The sequence below is a fragment of the Nelumbo lutea genome, chromosome 6, assembly GCF_056320005.1.
Source record: "Nelumbo lutea isolate HS-2025 chromosome 6, American lotus-T2T, whole genome shotgun sequence".
Lineage (NCBI taxonomy): Eukaryota > Viridiplantae > Streptophyta > Magnoliopsida > Proteales > Nelumbonaceae > Nelumbo > Nelumbo lutea.
Window position 1 is genome coordinate 30,972,487 of NC_142689.1, and position 27,032 is coordinate 30,999,518.

General features: G+C 39.7%; 1 protein-coding gene across 2 annotated transcripts; it reads right to left on the bottom strand.

Annotated features, from left to right (window-relative positions):
* LOC148848332 (ubiquinol-cytochrome C chaperone family protein) lies at nucleotides 1–26,768 on the bottom strand. Of its 2 annotated transcripts, XM_088950780.1 has the most exons (8): nucleotides 26,506–26,768; nucleotides 26,059–26,270; nucleotides 24,667–24,880; nucleotides 22,508–22,674; nucleotides 20,983–21,107; nucleotides 8,714–8,774; nucleotides 6,810–6,858; nucleotides 1–421 (listed from the first exon to the last, which is right to left on the bottom strand). In XM_088950780.1, exons 2-8 carry the CDS (start codon nucleotides 26,230–26,232, stop codon nucleotides 363–365), a joined length of 849 nt encoding a protein of 282 aa, XP_088806906.1. In that variant the 5' UTR covers nucleotides 26,233–26,270; nucleotides 26,506–26,768; the 3' UTR covers nucleotides 1–362. The 2 variants fall into 2 exon arrangements, with proteins under 2 accessions (XP_088806906.1, XP_088806907.1); XM_088950781.1 differs by lacking the exon at nucleotides 6,810–6,858 and having other exon boundaries at nucleotides 26,506–26,765.
* Between the last annotated feature and the right edge of the window lie 264 nt (nucleotides 26,769–27,032).

Consider the following 27,032-nt stretch of genomic DNA (forward strand, 5'->3'; position numbering starts at 1 on the left):
TAAAGAGAAACAAGAGGAAATATAACTTATGCTTGATATGACAATGGAGTTGAAATTATAAATCACACCAACTATTGTTGTACCTTATGTAATTCGGGAAAGGAAACCTCACAAGCTTAGAAGACAATGATCAACCCAATAATGAAGAATCAATTTACTTCAAAGTTTACAAACATGGATTGTTTATTGCTACTCACCTTTAGCCCAATAAAGTATCCTAACAATGACAAGCCAAGAAAACTTTACAATTGCTTAACTTGCGATTAGAAAGCCTGTCTTGAAACTAAGATAACAGATGAGACTTTGCTTTGGCTGCAAAGGTACAGGATTCCCATCAAGTACTCTTTCATCAGCTCATGCAATCACGGAAGATTCTCTAATGAGCTAAACTTGAAGTTGCCAGAAAATATAGCTTCTCCATCTGTCCAGCCAAGAAAGTACCATTAGTTCCTTGAGATACATACAGCACCGGGACATCAAAATCGCAAAAGTTGAAGAAGAAACAGTTGTACAATAGTAAGTGCCAATCAGCAAGGTAACAAGAACCCTATGTAATATTCTCATTTAATGATACTCTCATACCTAAAAGCATATTCCGTTGTATAATAGTATCAAGATCTATTCTGTGGTAAAGAAAACATGGCAAGTCATTCACTTCACATAAATGAGATGGTATATTCCCCTCATGGTCTCTCAGATCAAGGATGTCTTCAACCCCCTATTCTCTAATAAGCAAATTGAGACAAGAACCAGTATCTGGCAGTGGTGCATTGAATCAGTTAGTTCAGTTACAATGCAAAGCCTCAGCTTTATATTCAGTTATTCAGTGCATCACATTAATTCTTCAATTAACAAACAACTGACAAGAAATGGCAATTACAAAGTGTAGGTTTTCAAAACTGCTATTCAGTCTTGATCACTAAGAGATTTCAGGTTCGATGAGAAGAGAATGTGAAGAAGATGTAGAAGAAAGAGTGATGGAAGAGCAATAGAATACAGATTTTTAGGAGAAGAACAGAATGTCAATATTCTGCCGCCGCCACTTTAAGTTAATATATATAGGTTATGCTAGTTACATGAAAGGACATATCTGCCCTTGGTGTTTACATCATAACTGCTAACAAATAACAAACAATATAAAACTGAAACTAGAAATAACAGAACAGCAAAAAAACCACAGCTGTGACTAGATACATTCTACCCTACGGACAGAGTGGGACCACAGCTGTGGGGCCCACATCACAGTTCTCTACACTCCCCCTCAAGTTGGGAGTATATGTTCATCATTCCCAACTTGGATAGATCCGCCTCTAGCTTCTTTCTTGATACGGCTTTAGTAAGAATGCCTGCTAGTTGCATACTGGATGTGATGTAAGAGAGGCATACTTCTTGAGATGAGACCCTCTCTCGCACAAAATGGCGGTCAACTTCAATGTGTTTGGTTCTGTCATGCTGTACTGGATTATGTGCTATATTAATGGCGGCTTGATTATCACAGTACAGCATCAGGGGCTTCTCATACTCAATACCCAACTCCTCAAGTAGAGATCTTAGCCATAGGATTTCAGTCATTCCATTGGCCATGGACCTGTATTCTGCTTCAGCACTTGACCGAGAGACAACACTTTGTTTCTTACTTCTCCAAGAGACAAGGTTTCCTCCCACAAGGGCACAGTATCCCGAGGTAGACCTTCTGTCATCAACACTCCCAGCCCAAACTGCATCAGTATAAACCTCCACCTTCATGTGATTGTTGTTCTTGAAAAGTATACCCCTACCTGGGCATCTCTTCAAGTAAGCTAAGATTCTTTCTACCACAAGAAGATGTGTGGTTCTAGGAGAATGCATATATTGGCTGACAACACTAACAGCATAAGTAATATCTGGCCGAGTGAGGCAGAGATATAGGAGCTTTCCTACCAGTTGCTGAAACATAACTTTGTCTTCAAGAAGCTCCCCACTCTCGGCACTAATCCTTTGATTCTGTTCAATTGGTGTATCTGTAGGCTTGACACCTAACTTTCCAGTTTCTGCCAACAGGTCTAGGACATATTTCCTCTAAGATATAAAGATCCCATGTTTGGATCTAGCAACCTCAATACCCAAAAAATACTAAAGTACACCAAGGTCCTTCACCTCAAATTCTTGGTGAAGAAGCTGTTTAAGAGACCCAATCTCATGGCTATCATTCCCTGTGACCACAATATCATCAACATATACTGCCAACAGTGTCAAAGAGAACTCCACCCTCTTGATGAATAGAGTATGATCTGACTGGACCTGTACATATCCAAACTTCACAAGTGCTAGTCTGAATCTATCGAACCAAGCCCTAGGTGACTGTTTCAAATCATACAAAGCCTTGTTGAGCCGGCAGACCTTCTTACCTACTTCTGCATCATAGAACCCAGGAGGCAAACGCATGTAAACTTCTTCCTACAGATCTCCATTCAGAAAGGCATTTTTCACGTCCATTTGGTATAAAGGCCAAGCGTGACTTGCTGCAAGGGACAAGAGAACTCGAATAATAGTCATCTTGGCTACCGGTGCAAATGTCTCCAAGTAATCTACGCCATAAGTCTGTGTAAACCCTCTTGCAACTAACCGAGCTTTATACCTCTCAATAGATCCATTTGCATTATGCTTCACCATAAATACCCATCTGCATCCAACTGGTTTCTTTCCTTTTGGCACATCAACTACCTCCCAGGTGTTGTTCTTCAACAGAGCATCCATCTCAACTTGCATTGCATCTTTCCATTCAGGGACGGATAGGGCTTCTTGCACTGTTCTTGGACAAGGGACATTGGAAATGGAGCTAAGGTAGGACCTGTAGGTAGGAGATAGACGATCATAGGATAAAAAGTGGGAAATACAGTGGGTTGTGGATGTGGTATAATGTCGTTTCCCTTTACGGACTACAATTGGAAGGTCAAGATCATCTGTAGAGGAAGTCTCTGTGGGCTTTGGGACTGAAGTATCTGGACCTGGAGCTGCAAATGAGATTGGAGCTGGTCTGGACTGCTGATGATCAGAATCAACCTGCCTGCACCTCCTGTGATAAACCCTCAACTCCTGATCCCTCTGACCACCCTCACCATTGCAGCTTTCCCTCAACTTTTGATCCCTCTGACCACCCTCACCAATGCAATTCTCATCACCCAATGGAATAGGTAAAGGAACTGCCCCACTCTCACTGCTCTCCCCCTGAAGACAAGAACTCAAACCTCGCTCTCACTACTCTCCCCCTGAGGGGCGACCCGAGGATAATAGGGTGTCCCCTCAAAGAAAGTGACATCCATGGAGACAAACTCCCTCTCGGAGACAGGATCATAACAACAATAACCCTTTTGAGTTTGTGCATAACCAAGGAAGATGCATTTGGAGGCTTTGGGTTCGAACTTGGAGGGATAGGGTCTGAGAAGCTACACAAAGCAAGTGCAACCGAATGTCTTAAGGGGAATAGAAAACAAGTCCTCATGTGGGTGTAGAAGCGAAAAAGGAGATTGCATATCAAGGACCCTGGAAGGGATCCGATTAATAAGGTATACCGCCGTGAGGATAGCATCCCCCTAGAAGCGAATAGGGACATTGGAAGTAAACATGAGGCTTCTAGTCACTTCCAAAATGTGCCTATTCTTCCTCTTGGCAACTCCATTCTGCTGAGGTGTATGAGGGCAAGAGCTCTGGTGGATAACCCCATGATGAAGAAGATAAGATGTCAATGATTTGGCAAAGTATTCCTTTGCGTTATCAGATCGAAGAACTTTGATCTTAGCATCAAACTGGGTTAGGATCATTTGGTGAAAATTTTGGGTCAGGGAAGGTACCTCATCTCGTGAACGCATGAGATAAACCCAAGAAAAGCGGGTATGGTCATCGACAAATAACAAAAAATATCTGTACCCACCCATTGAAGGGATATGATAAGGCCCCCAAACGTCAGTATGCACAATATCAAAAGAATTATCACTCTTTTTATTACTCAATAAATAAGGCTTTCTACAATGCTTAGCAAACTCACAACTTTCACACTATAGCTAAGACAACTCAATAGACTCAAATAAAGTAGGAAACAAACTCTGTAAAGATCGAAAAGACAAATGACCTAATCAGTTATGCCAAAGCATAACCGGACTCACACTCTGAGAAACAAAAGGCAACTTCTCTACTGACTCTCCCTGACGGAACCGCTCCCCAAGCAGATAGATCCCATTTGTCTCACGGCCAGTCCCAATCACCTTCTGCGTCTCCAAGTCCTGAAAAACACATCGGTCAGGGAAGAAGGTTATTGAGCAGTTCATATGCTTGGTAATACTACTGACTGAAAGAAGGTTAGTATCAAGCTTAGGCACATGCAAAACAGATGATAGGGACATAGTATCTGAAATCTTGATGTCACCCTTCCCAGAAATAGGAACCAGGGAACCATCAGCAATAGATATCTTATCTCTACCAGAAGACAAATGGTAAGTAGTAAACAGTGAAGGCAAGTTAGTCATGTGATCAGATGCACCTGAGTCTATTACCCAACAAGGCTCAGTAGTACCTGGAGCTGAGGCATGATAGGCTGAAGCTCGAGTACCTGAATGGGCGAAGGCAGATGTGACAGGGGCTAATGGAGGCTGTGGTGGCTGAGTTGAATTTCCAACCTCCTTTTCTAATTGTATTAGGGCAGCCCGAACTGCAGCTAAGGTCTCCAAAGATGTTCCTTTTGTGCCAGATGAGGATGTTGAATCAGTGTTCATGGCTACATGAGCAGTGCCCTTCTTGTTTCTTAACTTCGCAGGAACCAAGTGGGGATGCAGTTTCCAACATGTCTCTTTTGTATGTTTGGGTTTCTTACAATGTTCACATACTACATCCTTCTTGTCTTCCTTCCTCCTGTCCTTCTCTGAATCACCCCCTGATTTGGGTGTAGCCGCTACAAAGGCTGATACGGGTTGCATCATAACCTTCCTTCTGGTTTCTTCACTGTGTACAAATGAGTAAGCCTGAGAGAGAGTCACACTGTCTCTAGTCAAAATCTACTGCCTCACAATATCATATTCTGGGTTCAGTCCCGCCAGGAACTCAAAAACTCTGTTTGTCTCGATGTGCTTTCTATGGGTCTGAGCATCTTTGGGACTCTCCCACTCAAGAGTCTCTAAGTGATCAATCTCATGCCACAGGGACTTCAAGGTAGAGAAGTAGACTTATACCGGTTTCTCCCCTTGTTTAAGGGTGTTCAGTTCACATTTCAATTCATATGCTCTGGCAACATTAAGGGGTTGGGAGTAAATTTCTTTCATAACATCCCATATCTCCTTAGCTGTCTTTGCCCACAAATAGTTCCGGCTAATATGAGGCTGCATAGAATTACACAGTCATGTCATAACCAAGTAGTTTTCTTGCATCCACTTGGTATATGTCGGGTCTCCCTTGGAAGGTTCTTTCATATCTCCCAGAAGGTACCCTAATTTACCTCTTCCACCAATAGCCATCATGGTTGATTGGACCCATTCCAAATAGTTTGATCCATCAAACTTTACGGTCGTAATCTGATCACCCATCTCAGAAACACCACCATAACTGATGTTCCCCAGACTGCCTTCTGCCTGAATTTTAGACTCCACTTCTATCAAGTCTCAAAACAATACTTGAATCACCAATCACAATCAAAACAGTATAGGCCTGATCTGTATTCTTGGTGTATGTGCACAAAACCGAAGTAATTCTGATCTGAAACCAACTAGCCAACACAGCAGTAGCTGTCCGTAGATCTCTAACCCCCTTAGAACTCTGAGAACAGCTTTAAAACAAAACTGATATGCTAGGGAAAGTTAGGGTTTTAATCAGTCCTGAAAGGAAGCAATTCAGTCACACAGTCCAAACTGTATAGATGAGCTTGCAGTATGGTTAATAAGAAACCCTAGAATCTGATCGGACCTACCAATCAACTTAAGAGTAGCTCTAGGTAGATCACAGGGTTCAGTCAACCACTAGGGCTTGCCGCAGATCACTTTCAAACCCTAGAGTAGAGAGAAACACAGTTCGGTCCAAGGTTTGCTGTAAAACCCTAGGAAATTGAAGAGAGAAAGAGCTAGAATGGTTCGGCCTTCCCCTCCAGATAGGTCCAACCTATCTTCTCTGAAAGAACTTCTGTTAAAAAAGTAACAACTTACAAGGAAAAAATAGTTCGTTGCCTTCTAGGGTTACCTGAACCTCTTCTCTGATCCTTCCTGACCACCAACACTCTGCAACCCTAGCAAGTTTCCAACAGATGCTAGTACCTCTGGCGATCTCCAAGAATCAATATGCGAACTCCTCCTTTTCAGCTTTCAGTCCTAGGAGATTCTCATGTGGTCGGCTGGTATTAGACTCACATGAAAAACCCTAGCTTGGCTTTGATACCATGTAGGTTTTCAAGACTGCTATTCAGTCTTGATCACTAAGAGATTTCAGGTTCGATGAGAAGAGAATGTGAAGAAGATGTAGAAGAAAGAGTGATGGAAGAGCAATAGAATACAGATTTTTAGGAGAAGAACAGAATGTCAATATTCTGCCGCCGCCACTTTAAGTTAATATATATAGGTTATGCTAGTTACATGAAAGGACATATCTGCCCTTGGTGTTTACATCATAACTGCTAACAAATAACAAACAATATAAAACTGAAACTAGAAATAACAGAACAGCAAAATAACCACAGCCGTGACTAGATACATTCTACCCTACGGACAGAGTGGGACCACAGCTGTGGGGCCCACATCACTGTTCTCTACACAAATACAATGAGAAGCAACCAATGTTGGGAAATGGTGACCTACCTGTTAATGACAGGCAAGCAGACTCCCGACGAGCATACCTTGACATAGCCTGAAAGCATAACAAAGACAGTTAAATCAGGCTTTCAATGCCCATTTAACAGTTTAGTTTATGGGTGAATGATGCCCAAATACAAATATGGCCACGTGGGTAACTCCCCTTGGCTCAAGATTTGATAGGTTATGTGCAAACCCCTCATTTAAGGGAAGTAGGTGTGCAAGCTCAGATTCAGCGGTCAATATGTGAAAATATGGTCTAAGAACAAAAAGATTACACCCTGACCAATTACACATGGGATTTAGTGGAATGACTTGTCTCAATATCAAACAATTGGATTAATAATATTTCTTGAACCATGAATATTTTCTCATGGGACTTTTCTTTTTGCTTTTTTTTGGTGGTGATGAGGAGGGTTAGTAATCAAGCCTTTTTGTTAATATGCATGTATGAAGATTGAAGAGATATAAGAAAAGGCCCAAAGACGATGAAATTTTACAATATACTGAGCTCTAAACCCAAAACATTAGACAGACAATAAATAAAGCCACTACACCTTGAGTTTTTCAACTCATTGAGAAATGAGAATTAGTGACAAATCCATCAAAAATTCCTTGACATCTGACATAGGCATCCCAAAAGCTCTTCCAAATTTTCAAAATTTCTTAGGTTTTGTTATTACCAAACAGCCTAACAGATAGAAGAAGGAACCATGGACCAAATAGTAGCTCCTCTTCTCACAACCACAACCAAATGCCAGGATAAACACTGCTTTGCCTCATCAAGGGAGGACAAACCATGAAGTCTGAAACAAAGCAAAAGAACGTTCAAAGGGTGGAGCAAAAAAGGAAACAGATTCACCAACTCCTTTGTAGATATGCATATGATACAACATCCATGCAGCTGAATTCCTATATTATTGAAAGGTAAAAAGTGAGAACCTTGTCAAGTAAAATATCGGCCACAAAAAGGCCTCGATACAATGTGGAACATATTTCCTCCAAATACAACCAGCATTTCATACATCTAAAAAGGGCACCATGGAAAGATCTAACTCTGGACTTTCTAAAAGGCTCCACCTTTTCTCATGGGACATAAATGAGAAAAACACATTTTAGAGGTGAGCAGGATCTAACTGAAAGGTACCAGCATTAGATTATATCCTAATCAACAAAAAATGTGCAGGATAGTCAAGGAGCCATGGTGATGAACTGTCAAGATATCCAAGAGTACTCTTAATTGCAGAAACAGTACACACAAATTGGTTTCCACTGATGGCCAAGTGTTACTTGTGGTTCGCATTAGGATACAGCCATACAGATTTGACAAATGGATGATCAAAACCTCCCCACAATCACACTATTTTGGAACTCAACAACTAGCTCAGGAAAATAGCTAAGGTAGCCTCTATCTTTACCACTCACTCAAGAAGAGGGATAAGGTATCCACTATAATAGCAGGAAGGACCTTGGGGGATCTAATCATACCAAATGGATCTCAAAAAGGCCATTATCCAATTGATCAAAAAAAAAAAGGTCATTACCCAATGTTGGTCTATCTGAGGTCTTGGGAGAGATAGACTGGATACAGTCCTAACCTTTGGCATTTTTTTTTTGCACAAAGTGACCGCTCTCAGACTCAAACCCGTTTTCACACTTTCCAGCCCAGGATTTTACCATAACACCAGGTAATGGCCCCTACCATACCAAATGGATCTCTTACTCAAAAATCAACCACAAGAAATGTGAGGAAAAGTTTGTCCCTTCACCAGTTTGTACCCAAGGAATATGACTCTATTTAACATCATTAACCATGCATAATTAAAAGCAAATTCCAGATTTAAGTGATAAATGAAGGCAAAATATGAATGTAAATTTAATTGAAAATATTGAAAGATGAGAGAGCGTGCCTGCACTGCATGTGATGCAGCATCATTTGGCATTGGTGAACCATCATCAGAGAATACATTCCTGCAGCATGGACAAGCATCATAACAAAGAGTTAAACCAAGCAGACACTTGACTCATGGAGCAACTACACTGCAACTTGGTTAAGGCCCAAGCTTAATCCAACTCACCATCCCAAATTGAAATGAGGTTCAAAAGATTCATACTCAAGTCAAGGTCTGGGGCAACCTGATCTAATCCAAACAGAAAATGTGTTTGTCTTCATTTCAGACAGTAATTTTCATTTCAGTCAAGGATTGAAGTATCGATACGATACGTCTGATATGGGGCGTATCATATTGGTCTCAACCATAACTGATACTAGATACGCTACAATTGGAGGTGTATCCTGCCAGTCATGCGTATCGGGGAGTATCGGGGCAATATGGGTGTGTATCGGTCCATATTGCATTGTATTGGACGATATACATTGATAAGGACTGATACACTGCATCTTTCTACTAAAAAGTGGAGATGGGGTGATTCAAACCTAAGTTGCCTAGCACGCAGTGCGCCTAAGACTTGAACCACCCTTTAAACCACTAGGCCAACTTGCTTCTTATGTTAATAAGTAAAATAAAATATCTTTTATTAGATACAGTATCTACATGTGATCCAAATAAATAATACATATTTATCTTTAACAATTTCAACAAAATTTTGAAAAGAATAATATTCAAAATTAATATTTTATAAACTAATGGAATAAATAATCTATCAAATCCACGTTAAAATCAATAGATGATTTTCACCTCAAGAAATTTATACAAATAAAATATTAATAATGGAATAATTATTTTAGTACTTAAGGTTAATATATATTTAAATAATTAATTATATTTTAATTTACATTACATTAATAATGGAATAATTATTTTAGTAATTACAAATTTGCATATGATGTGTATCTTAAAAATTCTAGTAGATTTTATATATTTTAAATTGAGATTATATTTTTATAAATTATTAATTGATATTAATTGATCAAAAAATTTGCATTTGAGAATTTAATATTTGGTTGACTTTTTTGTTAATGTAAAAAAAGTAAAAATAAAAAATAGAGAACAAATGATATAATTATTAAAATATAATATGTGCACATGTTATGTGTCTTGGACTCTTGACTAATGTATTATCAATAAAATTGTATGATATCTATGCATCCTGCTATATTAATTGTAATGTATTTTTTCATACACCATTAAAATATACATAGCCTATGTATTTATACATTATTTGTGGCTATTTGATTTTAAATTTAGTATTACTAATGTATTTATGGAATTTTTATATGTTTCCCTAGCATATCCAAGCATTTCCATATTTTCCGTTCGTATCCATGCATTTCTTAAGCGTAACCGATTCTGAGTTCTTCGGTACGATGCCCGATGCTGATATTTTGATCCTTGAATTCAATATAAATACAAATGTATAGAAATTTCGGATGAAAGGTTTAACCTGATATAATTCTTCCATGGAGTAAAAGAGGTCAACGTGAGAAAAAGTACAAGACCAAGGTAAAAACACCAACCATCCCCAGTAAAAGGATGTCCAACCTATTGCTGTTCAAATGCAATAGGTTATATCACCTTCTAGGCCCCTACCCAAAGCAACCAACCCTAAAACATGGAATTTCCCATTCAAAAGGACACCAACATGAGACAAAACCAAGAAGCAAGGATCAAAACAATGACAAATGGTACCCCCCCCCCGCCAAAAAAAAGGACCTAAATTGGAAAAAATAACATACTTAAATGTAACAAAAAACGCCTTACAAAGCTTTTTGATTAAAGGAATCCTAGATTATTGATCAAAAAATAAGGGATCCTAGATTTTACTTTTTTACTCAGTAACTGTAATTTGTTTTCTTGATACTTTAAGAAACAATGGTATATACACAGTGATGTGCCAGACACCCTGTCATTTTGCCTAGTCCCACTAACCATCAATCTGTTTTCCCTTACAATTTCCTTTTTTTACTCAGTAACTGTTATTAGCTTTTTAAAAGAATGGTATATACACAGTAATGTACCAGGCACCCCATCATTTGGCTAGCCATCAATCTATTTTTCCTTGCAATGTCCTTTAGGGAATCAAACGATTCAAACCCCAGTACAACTTATTTCCAGTGGCTCCTTGTTTTCCTAGCCCATCTGTCAGGTTATTGGCAGACCTTAGGGTCCACCTAAGGTCACAACTGCTTTAGACTTTGGGATCCTTGTATTCCCTATCATTATATCATTCCCTTCCGCACTTCACACTTTCTAGACTTCTATCTTGTGCCTACACCTCCAGGACACACCCCCCCCTCCCCCGTCCTCCCCCTCTTCACAGACACACACAAGTTCTAAAAAATTTGTATCACCTTCATGGTAGGCCTTCTTCCTTGCCCTGAACTTTCTCCCTGTCCTCCTTAAACTCCAAACTAAAAAAAAAAAAAGCCCCCTAATTAACATCATAAGCTTCAGCTAGAGCCCTTATTCCAAATTTTCCCAACAAATAAAAATAGGCATAACCAGAAATATTGGAGGATATTGAGTCCAAGTGACTAGTGTTAATATTTCTTTCAATGACCCTTTCTAGGAAGACCTCCGTGTTAACTTTTTTTTGTTCAATAAGAGAAGATTTTTAAGTCAAACTTGAAGATTACAACATGGTGGGAAATTTCTCCACTTCAAACAACTTTATAGCTTTACCCAAAACATTTGATGCCCAACACCCCTTGTTTAGCGAGAGTACCGAACATCTCAATTGCTGTTTTTCTCACCCATTTAAAAGCAACATTCAACTCCCTTGTAATACATTCAATTTCCTGAATTTTGTGCCTGTAGGTCCATGGGATTTGGGTACTGCATCTTGTCCAAGAAATGATCACCTGAGAGAACCACAAAGGGACCTCCCCCTCCTATCCCAGTTCTCCAGAATCAACTACCCACTGGCTAATATTTCTGCTGAGTTAACCGATGTTAAACTAGCAGATTGCTCTTACCCTTTGTTCCAATACCCAATCCCACTATGCTTTTAGTATAGTTGTCAAGGCATCACCTAGGTGACTAGGCACCCTTGGCTGGGCACCTCGCCCAAACACCTTGACTGTTAGCAACTAGGCACCCTTCTAGGCGACAAAAAATGACAAAGTGAGCACCTTTTATATTGTTGTATCTATTAATGCATGTGTTAAAAGATTTTATTATTTTTGTTTTAATGTTTTACTATTGAAATTTAAAAGATCAAAGGGTTTTGAAGAGAGAAGAAAAAAAAAGAAAGGTAAGAGGAAAAAAAAAATAGAATTATAAAGAGGTTCTTTTTTTTCTATTCTCTATGTCTCTAATTAAATCAAACAGAAACTCCATCCTTGTTTTTTTCTATTTTAGTTTCCATCTTGAATATTTATCATATAAAGTTAACAACCTCTTTAGCTGCTAATTGATATGAAACTGCTCTCTTAAATACTTATTACAGTATTATTATTTTTGAAAATAATGAAATTAATATATGTAAAAGATTTTTACCTTTTAAATGTGATGATTTGCCACATTTTTAGAGGAAATTTAATGTTCTTACTAAAGAGAATTGCTATTTTTTCAATTAATATACATGCTGAATGGTATATAAAATTAAGAAACTATTTCTTTTTTTTTTTTTTTTGAGAAAAGGTAATGTAATTTTTATTAATAGAAGATACTAGTACAAAGGCCCCCAAACACCTTAGATGGGGAAACAGCCCAAACATAGCAAAATTACAGATGCCATAGGCTCCTAGAATTCAGCCTAGCCCCCAACTGAGCAGATTGAATTCCACACAACTGAAGCAAGCTTTGACAATCCCTGTAATCCCCAGCTCCACAACATCTTCACCGAAGTTGGCATTGACAAGGCAAGACCCACCGAACCAAGAAAATGATTCCAAATTCTAGCAGATATTGAGCAGTGCAGAAACAGATGACTGCTATCTTCCACTCCTTGACTACATAACACACACCTCTGGTCCTGAATATGAACCCCTCTCTTACATAGGTTGGCTTTAGTTAAACACCTGTCTAGAACTGCAGCCCACACTAGACATTGATTTTTGAGGGAGAGGTTGGATTCCAGATTCTGGAAGTAGACATATCTTCTGAAGTACTCATTGTCATGTGAGTGGCAAATGACTCGACTGAGAAGAGGCCATTTGTACTCCAAGTCCAGGACCAGCTCTCTTCATTGAGTAGATTTAGGGGTTGAAGGGAGAGCAGATCGAGTCGATCAGCCAGGACAGGAATTTCCCAATCCTGAAAATTCCTTCTGAAAGAAGGGCACCAGGCTACTGAGTTCCCCACCACCTCAAAACATTCAGCAATCACTGCATCTTGATGGTCTGCTAACTGAAATAGATGTGGAAATAACTCGGGAAGAGGAGTGTGGAAGGGACCTTTCCAGAAGGACAGCCTGTCACCCTTCCCAAGGTTGGAGCTTAAGCCTCTACTGAAAATGGGGAGAATGTCCATATTTTCCTCCATACCGAACAGCCTAAGGATGGGGGAGAAGTGGTGATCCAATCTCCTCTATCTATGTTGTATTTTGTTGCCATTAACTTCCTCCACAAGTGGTTTCTTTCCAACCTGAACCTCCAGATCCATTTCCCAAGAAGAGCCTTATTAAAGGTTCTCATTCGCCTAAGACCCAAGCCTCCTTTACTTTTCAAATAGCACACCTTGTCCCAACTCACTAAGTGTATTTTCTTCCTATTCTCCTTCCAACCTTTCCATAAAAAGTCCCTTTGCAGCCTCTCAATTCTTTGGGCCACTTTACTTGGAATTGGGAATAAGGAGAGATAAAATGCCAGCAAGTTGGATAAGGAGCTTTTTAACAGTGTAATTCTGCCCCCCAAGGACAAGCATTTAGCCTCCAAGTTGCCAATTTCTTTTCTAGCCGCTCTAAGACTGGTTCCCAGATCAATGCTGAAGCGCATTTTGCTCCTAGAGGGAGTCCACTGTGTCGCCCATATAAAACTAAGGAACTATCCAAAAGTTAGTTTTTTATATTATAAATTTTTTATCACCTAGGCAACTAGGCGCCCCACATAGTTGTCAAGGTAGCGCCTAGGCGACTAGGCGATTTTTAGAAGTCGCCTCGCCCAACGCCTACGTGTTTTTGTATTAGGCACTCAGACATATATATGCTATACTATTTTTTTGAATGTGCATATGTATTATATCATTTTTATTGGTTTGTTTTATCTTATTACAATACACCCTGTTGTATATTATCTTTTTCTATTAAAGTAATTCTTTTACTTTAATAAACGAGAAAACGAGAGCTAAGACCGAGAGCTGAGAAGAGAAAACGATGACGGGAAGACCTCCTGGTACATTCTTCTTCTTCTTTTGGGATGAAACAGGGGCTCCGCCTCCTCCTCCTCCTCCTCCTCCTCCTTCTTAACAATCCTCCTCCATTTTTTTTAGCCTGAAACAGGGTCTCCACCCCCTTAAACACAGTCCACATCGTCCTCTTGGACAACTTATGTTGTGAACGAAACAAGGGCTCCACCCCCTTATTTTTCACTCTTTTCTTATCTGCAATCCCCCATTTTTTTTGGCCTGGGTGCTAGCTATGGAACTTTATGTTTTATTCAAATGATTTTATTGCTAATAGCTAGCATACAGGTACGTTTGTTAGTATAAAAAACCAATAATGTAGATTAAGAGGAGTAGGGATATACATGTTATACTTTCAAATTCCATCGCCTAGGCGACTTGACAACTATAGCACCCCAGTGTTGCCCAGAATCACCTAGACACCTTGAAAACTATGCCACTATCAGACCTTCAGCACCTGTTATAAACCAAACAAGAGTCTTTTTAACATTGTTTCTGTTAACTGCTCTGACAAAGTCTGTACCCTAAAACCTATTAAGATTTAAGAGTCATATCTTAGAAACCTACATATAGACACCAAAAATATAAATCTCTAGTCACTTTCTAGAAATGTACACAAAAAATTCTTACCTTTGATCAGGTGGACTCCCCCACCAAATGTGCAAAGCTTGTTGTTTGCATCTTTTTTTTTTAGATGAACTGTTGTTGTTTGCATCTTCAACATTTAGTTAGCCAAAGAAAAGGGGAAGGATATTGTGAAGATGTACAGAGCTGCTATTATCTGGACTATTTGGGAGGAGAGAATTTCAAGGATCTTATCAAATAAGGAGAGGAAGTACAGAAGCAATTATTGAAGTCATCAACATAATAGTGGTCCACTGGATAAAAACCTAAGACCTATTTGATGATATTCCAGTGGAAGTTCTGTTTAGTAGTTGGAAGGAGGTGACAAACTCAACCCCTTACAAGACTGCCACAACTCCTCTTTGGTCTCCTCTAGCTAGTGGGTTTATGATGAGTTACCACTCACCTCGGAAGCCCCTTCGAGGGTGGCTTAACCTCCTAAACAGAAGATGGGGGGGGGGGGGGAGAGAGGAAAAAGTTAGGAAGAAAATGACTCAGAGAGAGATGAAAGGGTTATTCATTCATGCCAATTATTACATGATCAGGGCCTTATATAGCTGGCCTACATGTATGCAATCATGGAGAGAATATTTTCTGGTGGCAGTGTAACAAACTCTGGAAGGCTCTGAGTGTAACTAACTCTGGGAGGCTCTGCCGCATGTCATGCTAGCCTCTCTGTCTTCTAGTGAAATGTTGTTTGGTGGTGGCCTGCTCCACTCCTATAGTTGGGTTCGGAGGGAGTGTTTGGGTCCCAAGTGGCATCATCTGGAGGAAGCCCAGCCCATTCTACCTTGGCTTCTGGCACAACTTGACCACCTCGTCAAACCCAACGGAAATCCACAATTCTGATAGGCTCCGTGTCAGTGTCCCCTTCTTCAATGAATTCGGGTAAGTTGGGTGAGACAGGTGTATGATTTCCCACCACCTTCTTAAGAAGTGAGATGTGAAACACTGGATGAAGCTTTGAAGTTGCAGGAGGTCCAACCGATAAGCAACAAGGCCCACTCTCTCTAGAACCTTATAAGGCCCATAATACCTGGGTGCTAGCTTGTGCCAAGCCCGTCTTAATACCGAGATCTGGCGGTAAGGTTGGAGCTTAAGGTAAACAAAGTCACCCACCTGAAATTCTAATGGGCGGTGGTGAGTGTCATAGTAGGCCTTCATTCGCTGTTGGGCTTTTGTCAAGTTGGACTTAAGCAATCTAAGAATCCCGTCTCTCGCAAGTAGACGGGTCTCTACTTCTGCCACCTTGGATTACCCATATTCATAAGGTAATATGGGAGAAGGTTCTCTGCCATATAAAGCTTTGAAGGGTGTCATTTCAGCAGCCGACTGATAAGTCAAATTGTACCAGTATTCTGCCCACAGAAGCCAGTGAGCCCACTGTCAAGGCTTTTCATAAGGTAATATGGGAGAAGGTTCTCTGCCATATAAAGCTTTGAAGGGTGTCATTTCAGCAGCCGACTGATAAGTCAAATTGTACCAGTATTCTGCCCACAGAAGCCAGTGAGCCCACTGTCAAGGCTTTTCCCCTATGGAACATCTAAGGTAGGCTTCCAAGCAATGATTAAGAACTCCAGTATGCCCATCAGTCTGCGGGTGATAACTCGTGGAGGGGTGCAGTTGGGTTCCTTGCAACCGAAAATATTCCTTCCAAAATGAACTCAGGAAAGCAGGGTCCCGATCTGAGACAATGGATCTTGGGGTCCCATGCAGCTTGGCGACGTCCCGGATGAAGATGTCAGCCACCATTGCTGCAGTGTAAGGGTGAGGTAATGCAAAGAAATGGTTGTACTTGGTGAGACGGCCAGCAGGAGACTGTGACGAGTATTTCTGCTGTTGGCATGTTTGGCATTCGGATACATAGTGCAATACATCCTTACTCATTCCTACCCAATGATAGTGGTTGTTGAGCCTCTTTAGGGTCCGTAGCACCCCCGAGTGCCCTCCCAAGGCGGAGTCATGAAACAACCTTAGCAGTTCAGCTTTGTGGGCCGAATTCTGGGCAACAACAAACCGACCCCTAAAGAAAAGATCAGGCCCCACAACTTGGTAACCAGCAACTTGTGAAGGGTCTCACCTCCACATATCTCTAATGACCTGCAACTGCGGATCACCTGGCTTCTTGCCGTATAGCTTCAAACAAAGGGAAGCTGGGATGAGAGCAGGTCAGATGGGCTAACTCTTCTACTCGTGACAAGGCATCAGCAAATCTATTTGCGGGCCCCGGCTTATATTCTATGAGGTAGTCAAAGCCCATCAGTTTACTAAGCCATTTTTGCTGCTTCGGGGTGTGCACCCTTTGCTCTGCTATGTACTTGAAACTCCGTTGGTCTATCCTAATAACAAATTGGCGTCCCAATAGGTATGCACGCCACTTTTGCACTGCCATTACCACAACTATCATTTCTTTGACATAAGTGGACGAAATTTGGTGAGTTGTTTAGAGAGCCTTGCTGAAATAAGCAATGGGCTGCCCCTTCTGCATCAAGACGGCCCCTACTCCTACACCCAACGCATCACATTCTATTTCAAAGGGCGGAGAAAAGTCTGGAAGAGTGAGGACTGGAGAGCTAGAAACTGTTATCTTCAAGTCTTCAAAAGCCCGTTGGGCTTTATCAGTCCAACTGAAGGAATCCTTCTTTAATAGACACGTTAGAGGGGTGGCCATAAGCCCATACCCCTTAATGAAGCGCTTATAATATCCGATAAGCCCAAGAAAGCCCCACATAACCTTAAAAGTAGTGGGTTTGGGCCACTTGACCTGCTGCAACAACATGGCCTAAGTATTGAATTTGTCCTTGTCCAAAGGAACACTTTGTCATTTTGGCATGTAACTGGTGCCCCCTTAGAGTTGTGAGGGTGAGTTTCAGATGTTCCATATGTGTGTCCCAATCCCTGTTGTACACCAGAATATCATCGAAAAACACCAAAATAAATCGCCTTAGGAATGGCCTGAAGATGTCATTCATGAGGGCCTAAAAGGTGGAGGGGGCGTTGGTGAGTCCAAACGGCATAACCAAAAACTCATAAAGGCCATCGTGGGTCCTAAAGGCCGTCTTGTGGATGTCAGCCTAGTGGACCCGAATCTAATGATACCCGGACCACAGGTCTAATTTGGAGAACGCTCATGCCTCTCCTAAGTCATCCAGTAGTTCATCAATTAGGGGTATAGGAAACTTGTCCTTAATGGTAATTTGATTCAAGGCCCAGTAATCTACGCAAAAGCGCCAACTACCATCCTTCTTCTTCACTAAGAGTACGAGAGATGAAAAAGGGTTGGTGCTGGTCTATATATGCCCTTTTTCCAATAGTTCTCTCACTGCCTTCTCAATTTCCAGCTTCTAAAAGTAAGGGTATCTATATGGCCTCACATTAGCCGGTTTAGAACCGGGTAAGAGAGGTATTTGATGATCATGAGCCCGGGGTGGAGGTAATTGGTTCGGCTCCTTGAATACATCGCCAAACTGATCGAGTATTGATCGTAAGGCCTCATGTTGGGCTTCTGTGGGGTGAACACAGCCCTGGTTGTCCAAAATTTGGACTGTGGGCCGAATGCCCAAGTGCATAAATATGGGTTGGCTAGCATCCTTGGAGGCCCGTATCATGGAGGCTAAAGTGTCACCTTGTGGACTAGGGGGCCGCACCCCTTGTAAATGACAAGTCTGGCCATCCTGGTGAAAATCCATTGTCATTTTGGCCCAATCACATAGAGCAGGCCCAGGCCACGCAACCAATGAATCCCCAAAATAATATCAGCCCCCGAGAAATCCAATGGGTGGAGATCCACCACAAAATTATGGCCCTGTATGAGGATTTTTTCCTTCTTACATACACCATTACACGACATCTGACTACCATTAGTCACATGGATTGAAAAGAGAGGAGTGGGTTGTATGGTCATACCTAGCTGCTTAGCCAAACTGCAAGTGATGAAATTCAGGGTAGAGCCACTATCAATCAAAATCATCACGGTCCGGCCCACCAATCTTCCTTCTACGCGCATGGACTGAAGAGAGTTGAGGCCCATGAGGGCGTGTAAGGAGATCTTGGCCCCGTCAGGTTCTAGTCCGTCTGGAATCAGTTTGCAGTCATTTAAGTGCTCTGGGTCTGTCTCTTCCGGCTCTTCCTCTATCTGTAGGAGAAACACCCGTTGGACCCGGCATTTATGGCCCGGTCCAAACTTATCATCACAATTATAACAAAGGCCTTTCTCGCATCTGGCTTGCATCTCAGCCCATGAGAAACGTTTGAAGGGCATAGTGGGCCGGGGCAATATGGGCTTCTGATGATCCCCAGCCGGTTTCAAGGAAGCTGATCGACCCGTGGAGGAGTCCTCAAATTCGGGTAGGTCGGTTTGCTAGCTCTATGAAGGTTGTTGATTCTTTCTTGTAGGCGGACGGAGAGCCCTCACCTCCAGACGGATATCCTCTCTGAGGCCCCCCACAAAACATCCTACTAAGGCTTTCTCCGGCCAGTCGTGTACCCTAGTCGCCATCCGCTTGAACTCAAGCCAGTACTCTACTACCATTCCAGTCTGCTTCAACCGAGTGATAAGCTCGTCGTAGTCCACAAACGTCGTCGGCCCAAAGCAGATGCACAAAGCTTCGATGAACTCCGCCCAAGTTACCTGGGGATGATTCTAGCGATACCACTAGAACCAAAGAATCGCGTCTCCTTCTAGATGAATGGAGGCGATGGAGACACGTTGGTGTGCGGGAGTTTCGTAGTATTCGAAATATCTTTCTGCTTGAAAGATCCAAGGAATGGGATCTCCACCGGAATAGTTGGGAAAGTTGATCTTAGTGACTTTTTCAGTGGGGTAATACCCTGTTCTTTGGCTACTGGAAGCAGAGGCTTTCGCTCCTGCTGGGTGACTGGTCTCGCCGGACTGTTGCTGAGAGGCGAAGCTAGAGACGACCACTTTGAGTTCCTTGAGTTCGTTCAACACCTGGTGGAATCCAACCTCAAGCTGGTCGACCCTATCATCCACGGTAGTGGAACATGTTTGTGGCATCGTGAAGCCTGGGATTTGGATAACCTGGCTCTAATACCAATCTGATGAGTTACCGCTCACCTCGGAAGTCCCTTCGAGGGTGGCTTAACCTCATAAAACAAAAGATGGGGGGAAAGAGAGGGGAAAGGTAGGAAGAAAATGACTCAGAGAGAGGTGAAAGGGTTATTCATTCACGCCACTTATTACATGATCAGGGCCTTATATAGCTGGCCTACATGTATGCAATCATGGAGAGAATATTTTCTGGTGGCAGTGTAACTAACTATGGGAGGCTGTGAGTGTAACTAACTCTGGGAGGATCTGCCACGTTGTCTTCTAGTGAAATGCTGTTCGGTGGTGGCCTGCTCCACTCCTATAGTTGGGTTCGAAGGGAGTGTTTGGGTCCCAACAGTTTATTAAACTTAACTTTGATGGGAGCAGTGTGGTTAATCCAGGCCCCTCAGGCATTGGAGGTGTTTTCAGAATAGAAGAAGGCAAAGTTCTTGCAATTTATTCAGGTCCAATTGGTTTAGGTGATTCATTAAGGGCTGGGATTTTGGAAGTTCTGGAAGGTGTACAAAGGACAAGGGATATGAGTATTAGAAAGTTGATTATTGAAGGTGATTCCATATTGGCAGTGGGCTGGTTGCAAAAGGAGGAAAACAGTTTCTAATTTTCTGAAGATAGAGGAATGTAAGAAGGAAGTTCAAGAAATTAACACTAGGCATTGAAGTAAGGCTGCATTGAGCTAATAGGACTGCTAATTCCCTTTGCTGATGTTCTAGCAAAACAGGGCGGTAGTGAAAACCTTTTTTGGGTTCATTTGTAAGTTGTAATATGTAAAGAGAGTTTATCTCCCCTTTTTTGATTGCTTATACTCCTTATTGATTCTTAATGAAATTTCAAAGTTATTGATCAAAAAAAAAAAGTCACCCTTCCATAACTTTTTCCTATTTTCTAGTATCCTACCCAAAACGAATAGAGGTAAGGAATGGGGATATGTTACTATGTCTAAACCTTGTTAGTTGTTGTAGCATAGGTAATGGTTGAATATTTATGTTCCATAGTAATATGTTTTTCCATTTATCTTGCATTGCTTTTGGGTAAAGGTAATTCCTCTAAACATGATTATGGATGAAGTATTAATAGCAACTAAAAGCAATCAATGTTCCACATTATTCTTTCAGTAAATAAAAGGTACATCAAACATTCACTGGGGAAGGCTGAAAAATAGTAGCTTCAATCAAAACCCTACCTCCAAATCACATTTTGGAATTCACCTGGTCTAGCTTCAGGAAGCATTGCAGCATCATATGCAACCACATTCCCATAGAATATCTTCTCCAAATCCTTCATCCATCTGGTCAACAATAAGTTAACCTGCATTTCAAAGAAACAAGGAAGAATGCAACAAAAAGTTACAGGTCAAGCAATCCCAAAAAAGACTATACACTTGTACCATTACCATTAACCAAAAAAGATGCTTGTTCTGAGCCATATATGCAAAGTTAGTATAAGTGATTTACATCACAAATGTTCCACGAAATTACCAGTAGAAACTGTAAGAGGAACAAATGGAGCTCCAGTGATCAATGAGAATAAGTCAACAGTTTGCATTAAATATAAATACAGGCAATACATATAAATAGATGAGGTAGATAGCACATAAGAGATGTGATGCCAAAATCGAATTAGTAAATCTTTTTGACTGTACATAAGAGAAAGATTGAATTCTATTCAGGCATTTGGTCTAGTCAATGTTAGTACATGAGATCTACGTGTCTGGCATTCAAATGAAAGGTTCTACTATTCATGTGTACCATCTTAACTTTACATAAATATGCCATTCCAATGGGCACCAGCTACCTTAGTTGCTTCTCATAGTAGGAATGATGACCAAGTCATGCATGTACGTTTTTTTTATGAATAAGTCATGCATGTGCTTTCAAGATGCTAATTTAAATTTAACAGTCCTTAGTGTACAGAGTAAGAGATTAGGGACTGTGTTCTAGATTGTTTTGTACAGTACTATTGTGCATCAGAATCAGATGAACTATATCATAAATTTAATTCTCTATACACTATACCCAGAAGGATATTGATATAAACTTACAGAACTCTAAAATAAAGTATTGATTTTCTCTTGGACCAGTTGACTAGACAGGCTGCCCTTTCCAATCATGACTTGGTTTCTCTATTTCTTGAAGTTATGCACATGAATGATACATGTGACATGGTATCAGATGGAAGAATGGCATGATTTAATAATTACTTACTACTACTAGTAAGAGGATAATGTTCACTAAAATGATAAGGCTCAGCTATATTAAGGCTGACATTCGGTTAGCTTCAAGGGAAAAAATCATCCTGAGGCAACAAAGCTTGCTTAAACATTTCCAATAAATAGGCCACTCTTTTTTTTAATAAGTTTAGGTCACTCTTTGTTTCATCATTGTCACTGTCACCATCTAGGCCTTATCCCAGATATATGCAAGAATCATGTTTCAACTTTCAACATTCCATTCTGCTTTGTGCCACATCAATTGTTAAATTATTAGTGCTTAAATCATTTCTAAGCCACTCCTAGTTTCTTAGAAATTATTGGCATGCGTTCAACTCTGTGCCAGCTTCCAAAAATGTGAGACAATTGTTAGAAAGCAGTTTTTCACCTGCTCCTTCTGACACTTGCATGAATAAGAACAGAAAACATCACTGAAAAGTTAAAAGAAACATTGCCTGAATTCCATGAGTTTAAAGTTAACAAGATAAGCATAACTAACCCCAGCCTTGGATACTCTCAATTCTAGATCATGATTGTAGATCTCATACAAGTATTGGCCAAATTCAACACCTTCCTTTCCCTCTTCTTTCAAGCGGCGCAAGCAAAGCCACATATGAAGTACAAGCAAAGAAAATGTTGTTTTAAAAGTTTTCTCCAAGTTAAACACTGCAGTGGAAGAGAATGGTAGGCATTAAATCAATGAAGAGAAAAAGATATCCAAACATAAGGATCAGAAGAATGCTAAATGCATCATGAGATGGCATACAAATTCGCTAAGAAAGGTATTTTGTAGCAAAGCCAAATATGGTACACAAGAAAAAGAAAAGATTGCTTTTTTATGAAAGATGGATATGTATCTGATAAAGGGAGAAGATCCCTCAGAAAGCTGTACAAATTATTGCTTTAATGGTTTTCTCCAAGTTTAAATACTACAGGTGGAAGAGCACACATTAAATTATTGATGAGAAAAAGATATCAAAATCTAATATCAGCTTAACCAAATATAATGATTAGAATAGGCTAAGTCCAACATGAGATTGTACACAGATTCATTAAAAAGGTTATGGTGTACTGTTGCAATACAAGGGTCTAGAAAAAATAATCTTATCCTGCAATTTTTTACCAGTAATCTTATTCCGCAATTCATGAACTTTTAGCAGCAACAAATCAAAGTGTATTTACTAATGGGCAAGAAAAGAAACCAAAGAAATATAACCCTATTACCCTCCAAGTAGAAAAGCTATGGACCATAGTCCCAGTAATGATTATGTCATATAATGGTACAAGACTACGGTGTAAAGAATCCTTATCCTGCACTTGATTGCCCCCATTCATGAAGTTGTAATTTCTCTTTCCATTTTAGGTGTTTTCAACCAATAATAACCAGTGAATATCTCGAGGAGAAAAAATACATACATGATAAGAAGTTACATGTTTCCAAAAAAAACAGAGCTAAAAACTTTTAATTGCATCAGATTAATCTCAATAAATTCTTAAGAAACAGAAGTCCTTTCAAAAGAACCACATATAGCAATGTAGACACTCAGAGAAGTATAATGGCATCACAAAAGTTCTCTGTTTGGTCCTTCAAAATGCCCAAATGTATGGCAACACCAAGAACTCTTCAAAGGAGCTTGCCTCTAAAACCAAATCGACCCCAACAGAAAAAGAAAAATATTGGTATTTCTTATTGTATTAGCAGTAATTATCTCAAACAGGACAAAAAAATTTTTAGGGACATCAGGTATGATGTGTAAAATTCCCAATACTGCCCTTCAGACATAAACAAGAAACAAGCAACTATCTAGATGGATGATAATTGACAAAGAAAAAGAGTGCTGAAATGTTGTGAGAAATTTTCCATTACCAACTGTTAAAGGATTCCTGTCCTTAAGGCTGTGTTTGGTTTGAAAGAAAAGATAGGGACACCTATACAAGGTTTGTACAGGTTTCCCTACCTTTTCTTTCAAACCAAACATAGCCTAAAACTTAAGGGAAAGCACTGAGCATGACTGCATTGGTAATTTTGGTAATTCACATGATTAGTGACTGAACCCAACCAAGGGTATCCAAAGAGAATGACAACCTGACACGACTCTAATTATGGAGGGCAATCATCAGATCTACTAACTAGCTAGTATGGACTTTCAACTTGGGGTCTCAAGGCTTCTTGCTTAACAAGTACCCTTTCTCTATTCTGTTTTATTGCACTACCATCACATATAAAGAACCATGAAGAAGAATATAAGAGTGGTAAGCATAACCTGAAACCAATAATAAACAAACTACTTCCTGAAAAGGAAATGAACTTCATTTTCTTTTTCTTTGTAAGACAATCTTATCCAATTAAATGGAAATTACTAAACATGACCTGCCTATCAGTAGGTACATAAAATACCTGGGTTCTACAAATATGGCCAAAAACAATGAATGTCTTCATAATAATCAGATTCTTTTTTACAAATAGTTGCTACCAAAAAAATACAATACTTGAACTGTCAATGTAGATTCTACATAGTCTCCATCCTTCAAAGAGCAGAAGTGCAATAGGAATACCAATTAACAAAAGGATCAGGCAAAGATGGTCAGAAAAATTACTGGGAAAAGATTAAGTAATATGGTTCTCTTTCTGTGTATGTATAATGAAAAATAACCCACCATCATAAATAGCAGGTTTATCAACTTGTGAAATAATGCGCCGGTACACCACATTTGCCCCACGAATGGATTTGCTTTGCTTACTATAAAACAGTAATAGCTTGAACATGATGTGTTTAAATCCTTCATACTTTGGTTCTTCAACATACAGAGGTGAATCAGAAGCCAGGGCCAAAGAGCATGCCTTGCTCCAAAACATTTTATTTATGTTGACCTGTCAAATCAGGCAATTGCATAAAATGAATAATAGACACAATTAACTGAACATAAAGTGCCAGTATGCCACTGCTTGAAACTGAAGCAAGTTGAAGATGTGAATAAATTCAGATTGCATTTATACTGTCATGACAAGTTGAAAGAATTGAACAATAGCTATGCAAAGAAAAAGAAAATCTAAGCTTGTCCCAGGAGCACAGAGACAAAGGATTACATGAATCTGTTAAGTACATTATATGCAAGATGTATGCACTTGCCCAGAGCATGTACCCATATCAATAGGAAGAGAAAAAAATCAGAAATATATTGAATTATTTATCATGCATAAAGGACAAATACTATTAGCAACATCAAACACCAGAATACTTTCATTAACAGTGTCCATATGCTTTAGCACCACAAAACAGCTTAATGAAATGGGGTAAAGTTCTTATACTTTTTATTTTTCTTTAGCTCTTCACTAGAATAACACGATAGTGTTTCCAGATTCATATCATGGTTTATTCAGGCTTGAACCACAATACACAATTTGTAGGTTGGCCACTCGCATTAAATTTGATCAATCAAATTCATTGGACTGGTTTTGTCAAATTCATTGATTAAATTCTAAATATAATTAAAATTAATTTCATTTAGTACCTCAGATTAATTAGTTTTTTATCTTCTTGAGAGATAAAGATTGCTGCAGTGTCCCTAAATTAGAAGTTTTTTCCTTTATATTGAAAGTTACCTCATGTCATGCCCCTTAAAAAGATATGCTTGTTTAAAGGTGGAACAGTGGAAACTAACATGTTTCCTCTTTATATATGGATTCACTGGATTGCCTAAATTTTGCACCGTTCTGCTCAGAAATCGTGGATAGGTTCATATGAACTAATTACTCATTGGGGAATGCAAAGATATCTGTGAACCATATTCATTAGGGTAAGCAAATACTATCCTAGTCCGTATGGATTTTCACCTCCATATAACAGGTAGAAATTTCATATCCATTCTTCGTGAGCAGGATATACACTTTTTTGGCAACACAAAGTGTAAATAAGCAACATTGTCCACTAAGATCTTTTCTGAACTTCGTTTTCTAAAGTTGTCTCACAAAAAAGAACAAAGACTGAATTTTGAACATAGGTGTATATGATAAAGGAAAAGTGGACAAAAAGGAATTAGCACTTATACCGGTTGTTTGCTTGACGAATCTTTTACTGTAGAATCAGTCGAAGTTACAGTAGTAGCTGCAGCAACCCTGGAATGGTTTCTGTAAGCAACATATATATCTTTTGGGGTTCCAGTACTCTTGTGTAGTCCAGCCCTGGAGAGATGGATAATTGTTCTTCTCCATCTTGGCAGCATTGTCGGGTTTCTCTACCTTAATTCAATGCCTCTCTTACCTGCCAAATAATAAAACACAGAAAAATACGGAATTTTTGCAATTTGCTTCAAACCCTATAAGGAAAATTAATAATTACAAAAAGAATAAGCAGAAGAAGAAAGCATGAATGTAAGAAGAAATGAGAAAAAGAACATTAGCACCAAATTCTCCGGGGAATGAAACAAAGAGATGTTTCATTTCAATTGGGTGTTGGATTTTCTATCTGTGGATAAAGAAAACAAACAAGTAATCACCTGAGTTCAAGCAAGAGGGACTAGTCTGATCGATTTCTTCCAGTTCTTCACAGGTTCTCTCAACAAGCACCAAACTCCAATATCTCAATTCCCCAAACCGCGGTGAAGGCGGGATTCCATTCGATCTAGGGCTGCAAATGGATCGGATCGAGTCCAGATTGATCCGTTTTTATTCGGGTTCGAGTTGAATGTGAACCGACAGTTTTGAACCTGATACGAACGGACATAGAATAGCAGAACCACAAAATAAAACTTGAAGCAACAGTTCCTTAGCAGAACCACAAAATTTATATTAAAAAAAACGAAATTTAAACAAACTTTTACTAATAATAAATAGATATTACAAAATTCAAGTATACATAATGGCAAATTCCTGATTAGTATTCTCCCTAGTGCCAATCTAGTACCTGCGATTAATCAATCTATCAACCAACCGTTAATTGGTATTTGAAAAGACATAAATGTCTTTCGTATCTTATTTAATTATCTTTATTAGTCATTCAAAAGTTGATAAAAAAGTAACAGGT

Coding starts and splice junctions, on each gene's coding strand:
- LOC148848332 (XM_088950780.1), bottom strand. CDS start 26,232: ATGCTGCCAAGATGGAGAAGAACAATTATCCATCTCTCCAGGGCTGGA. Junction 22,675..24,666: donor TAAACCTGCTATTTATGATG/GTGGGTTATTTT, acceptor CTTCCACTGCAG/TGTTTAACTTGGAGAAAACT. Junction 8,775..20,982: donor TTCCAAAATGTGATTTGGAG/GTAGGGTTTTGA, acceptor TCCATGCTGCAG/GAATGTATTCTCTGATGATG.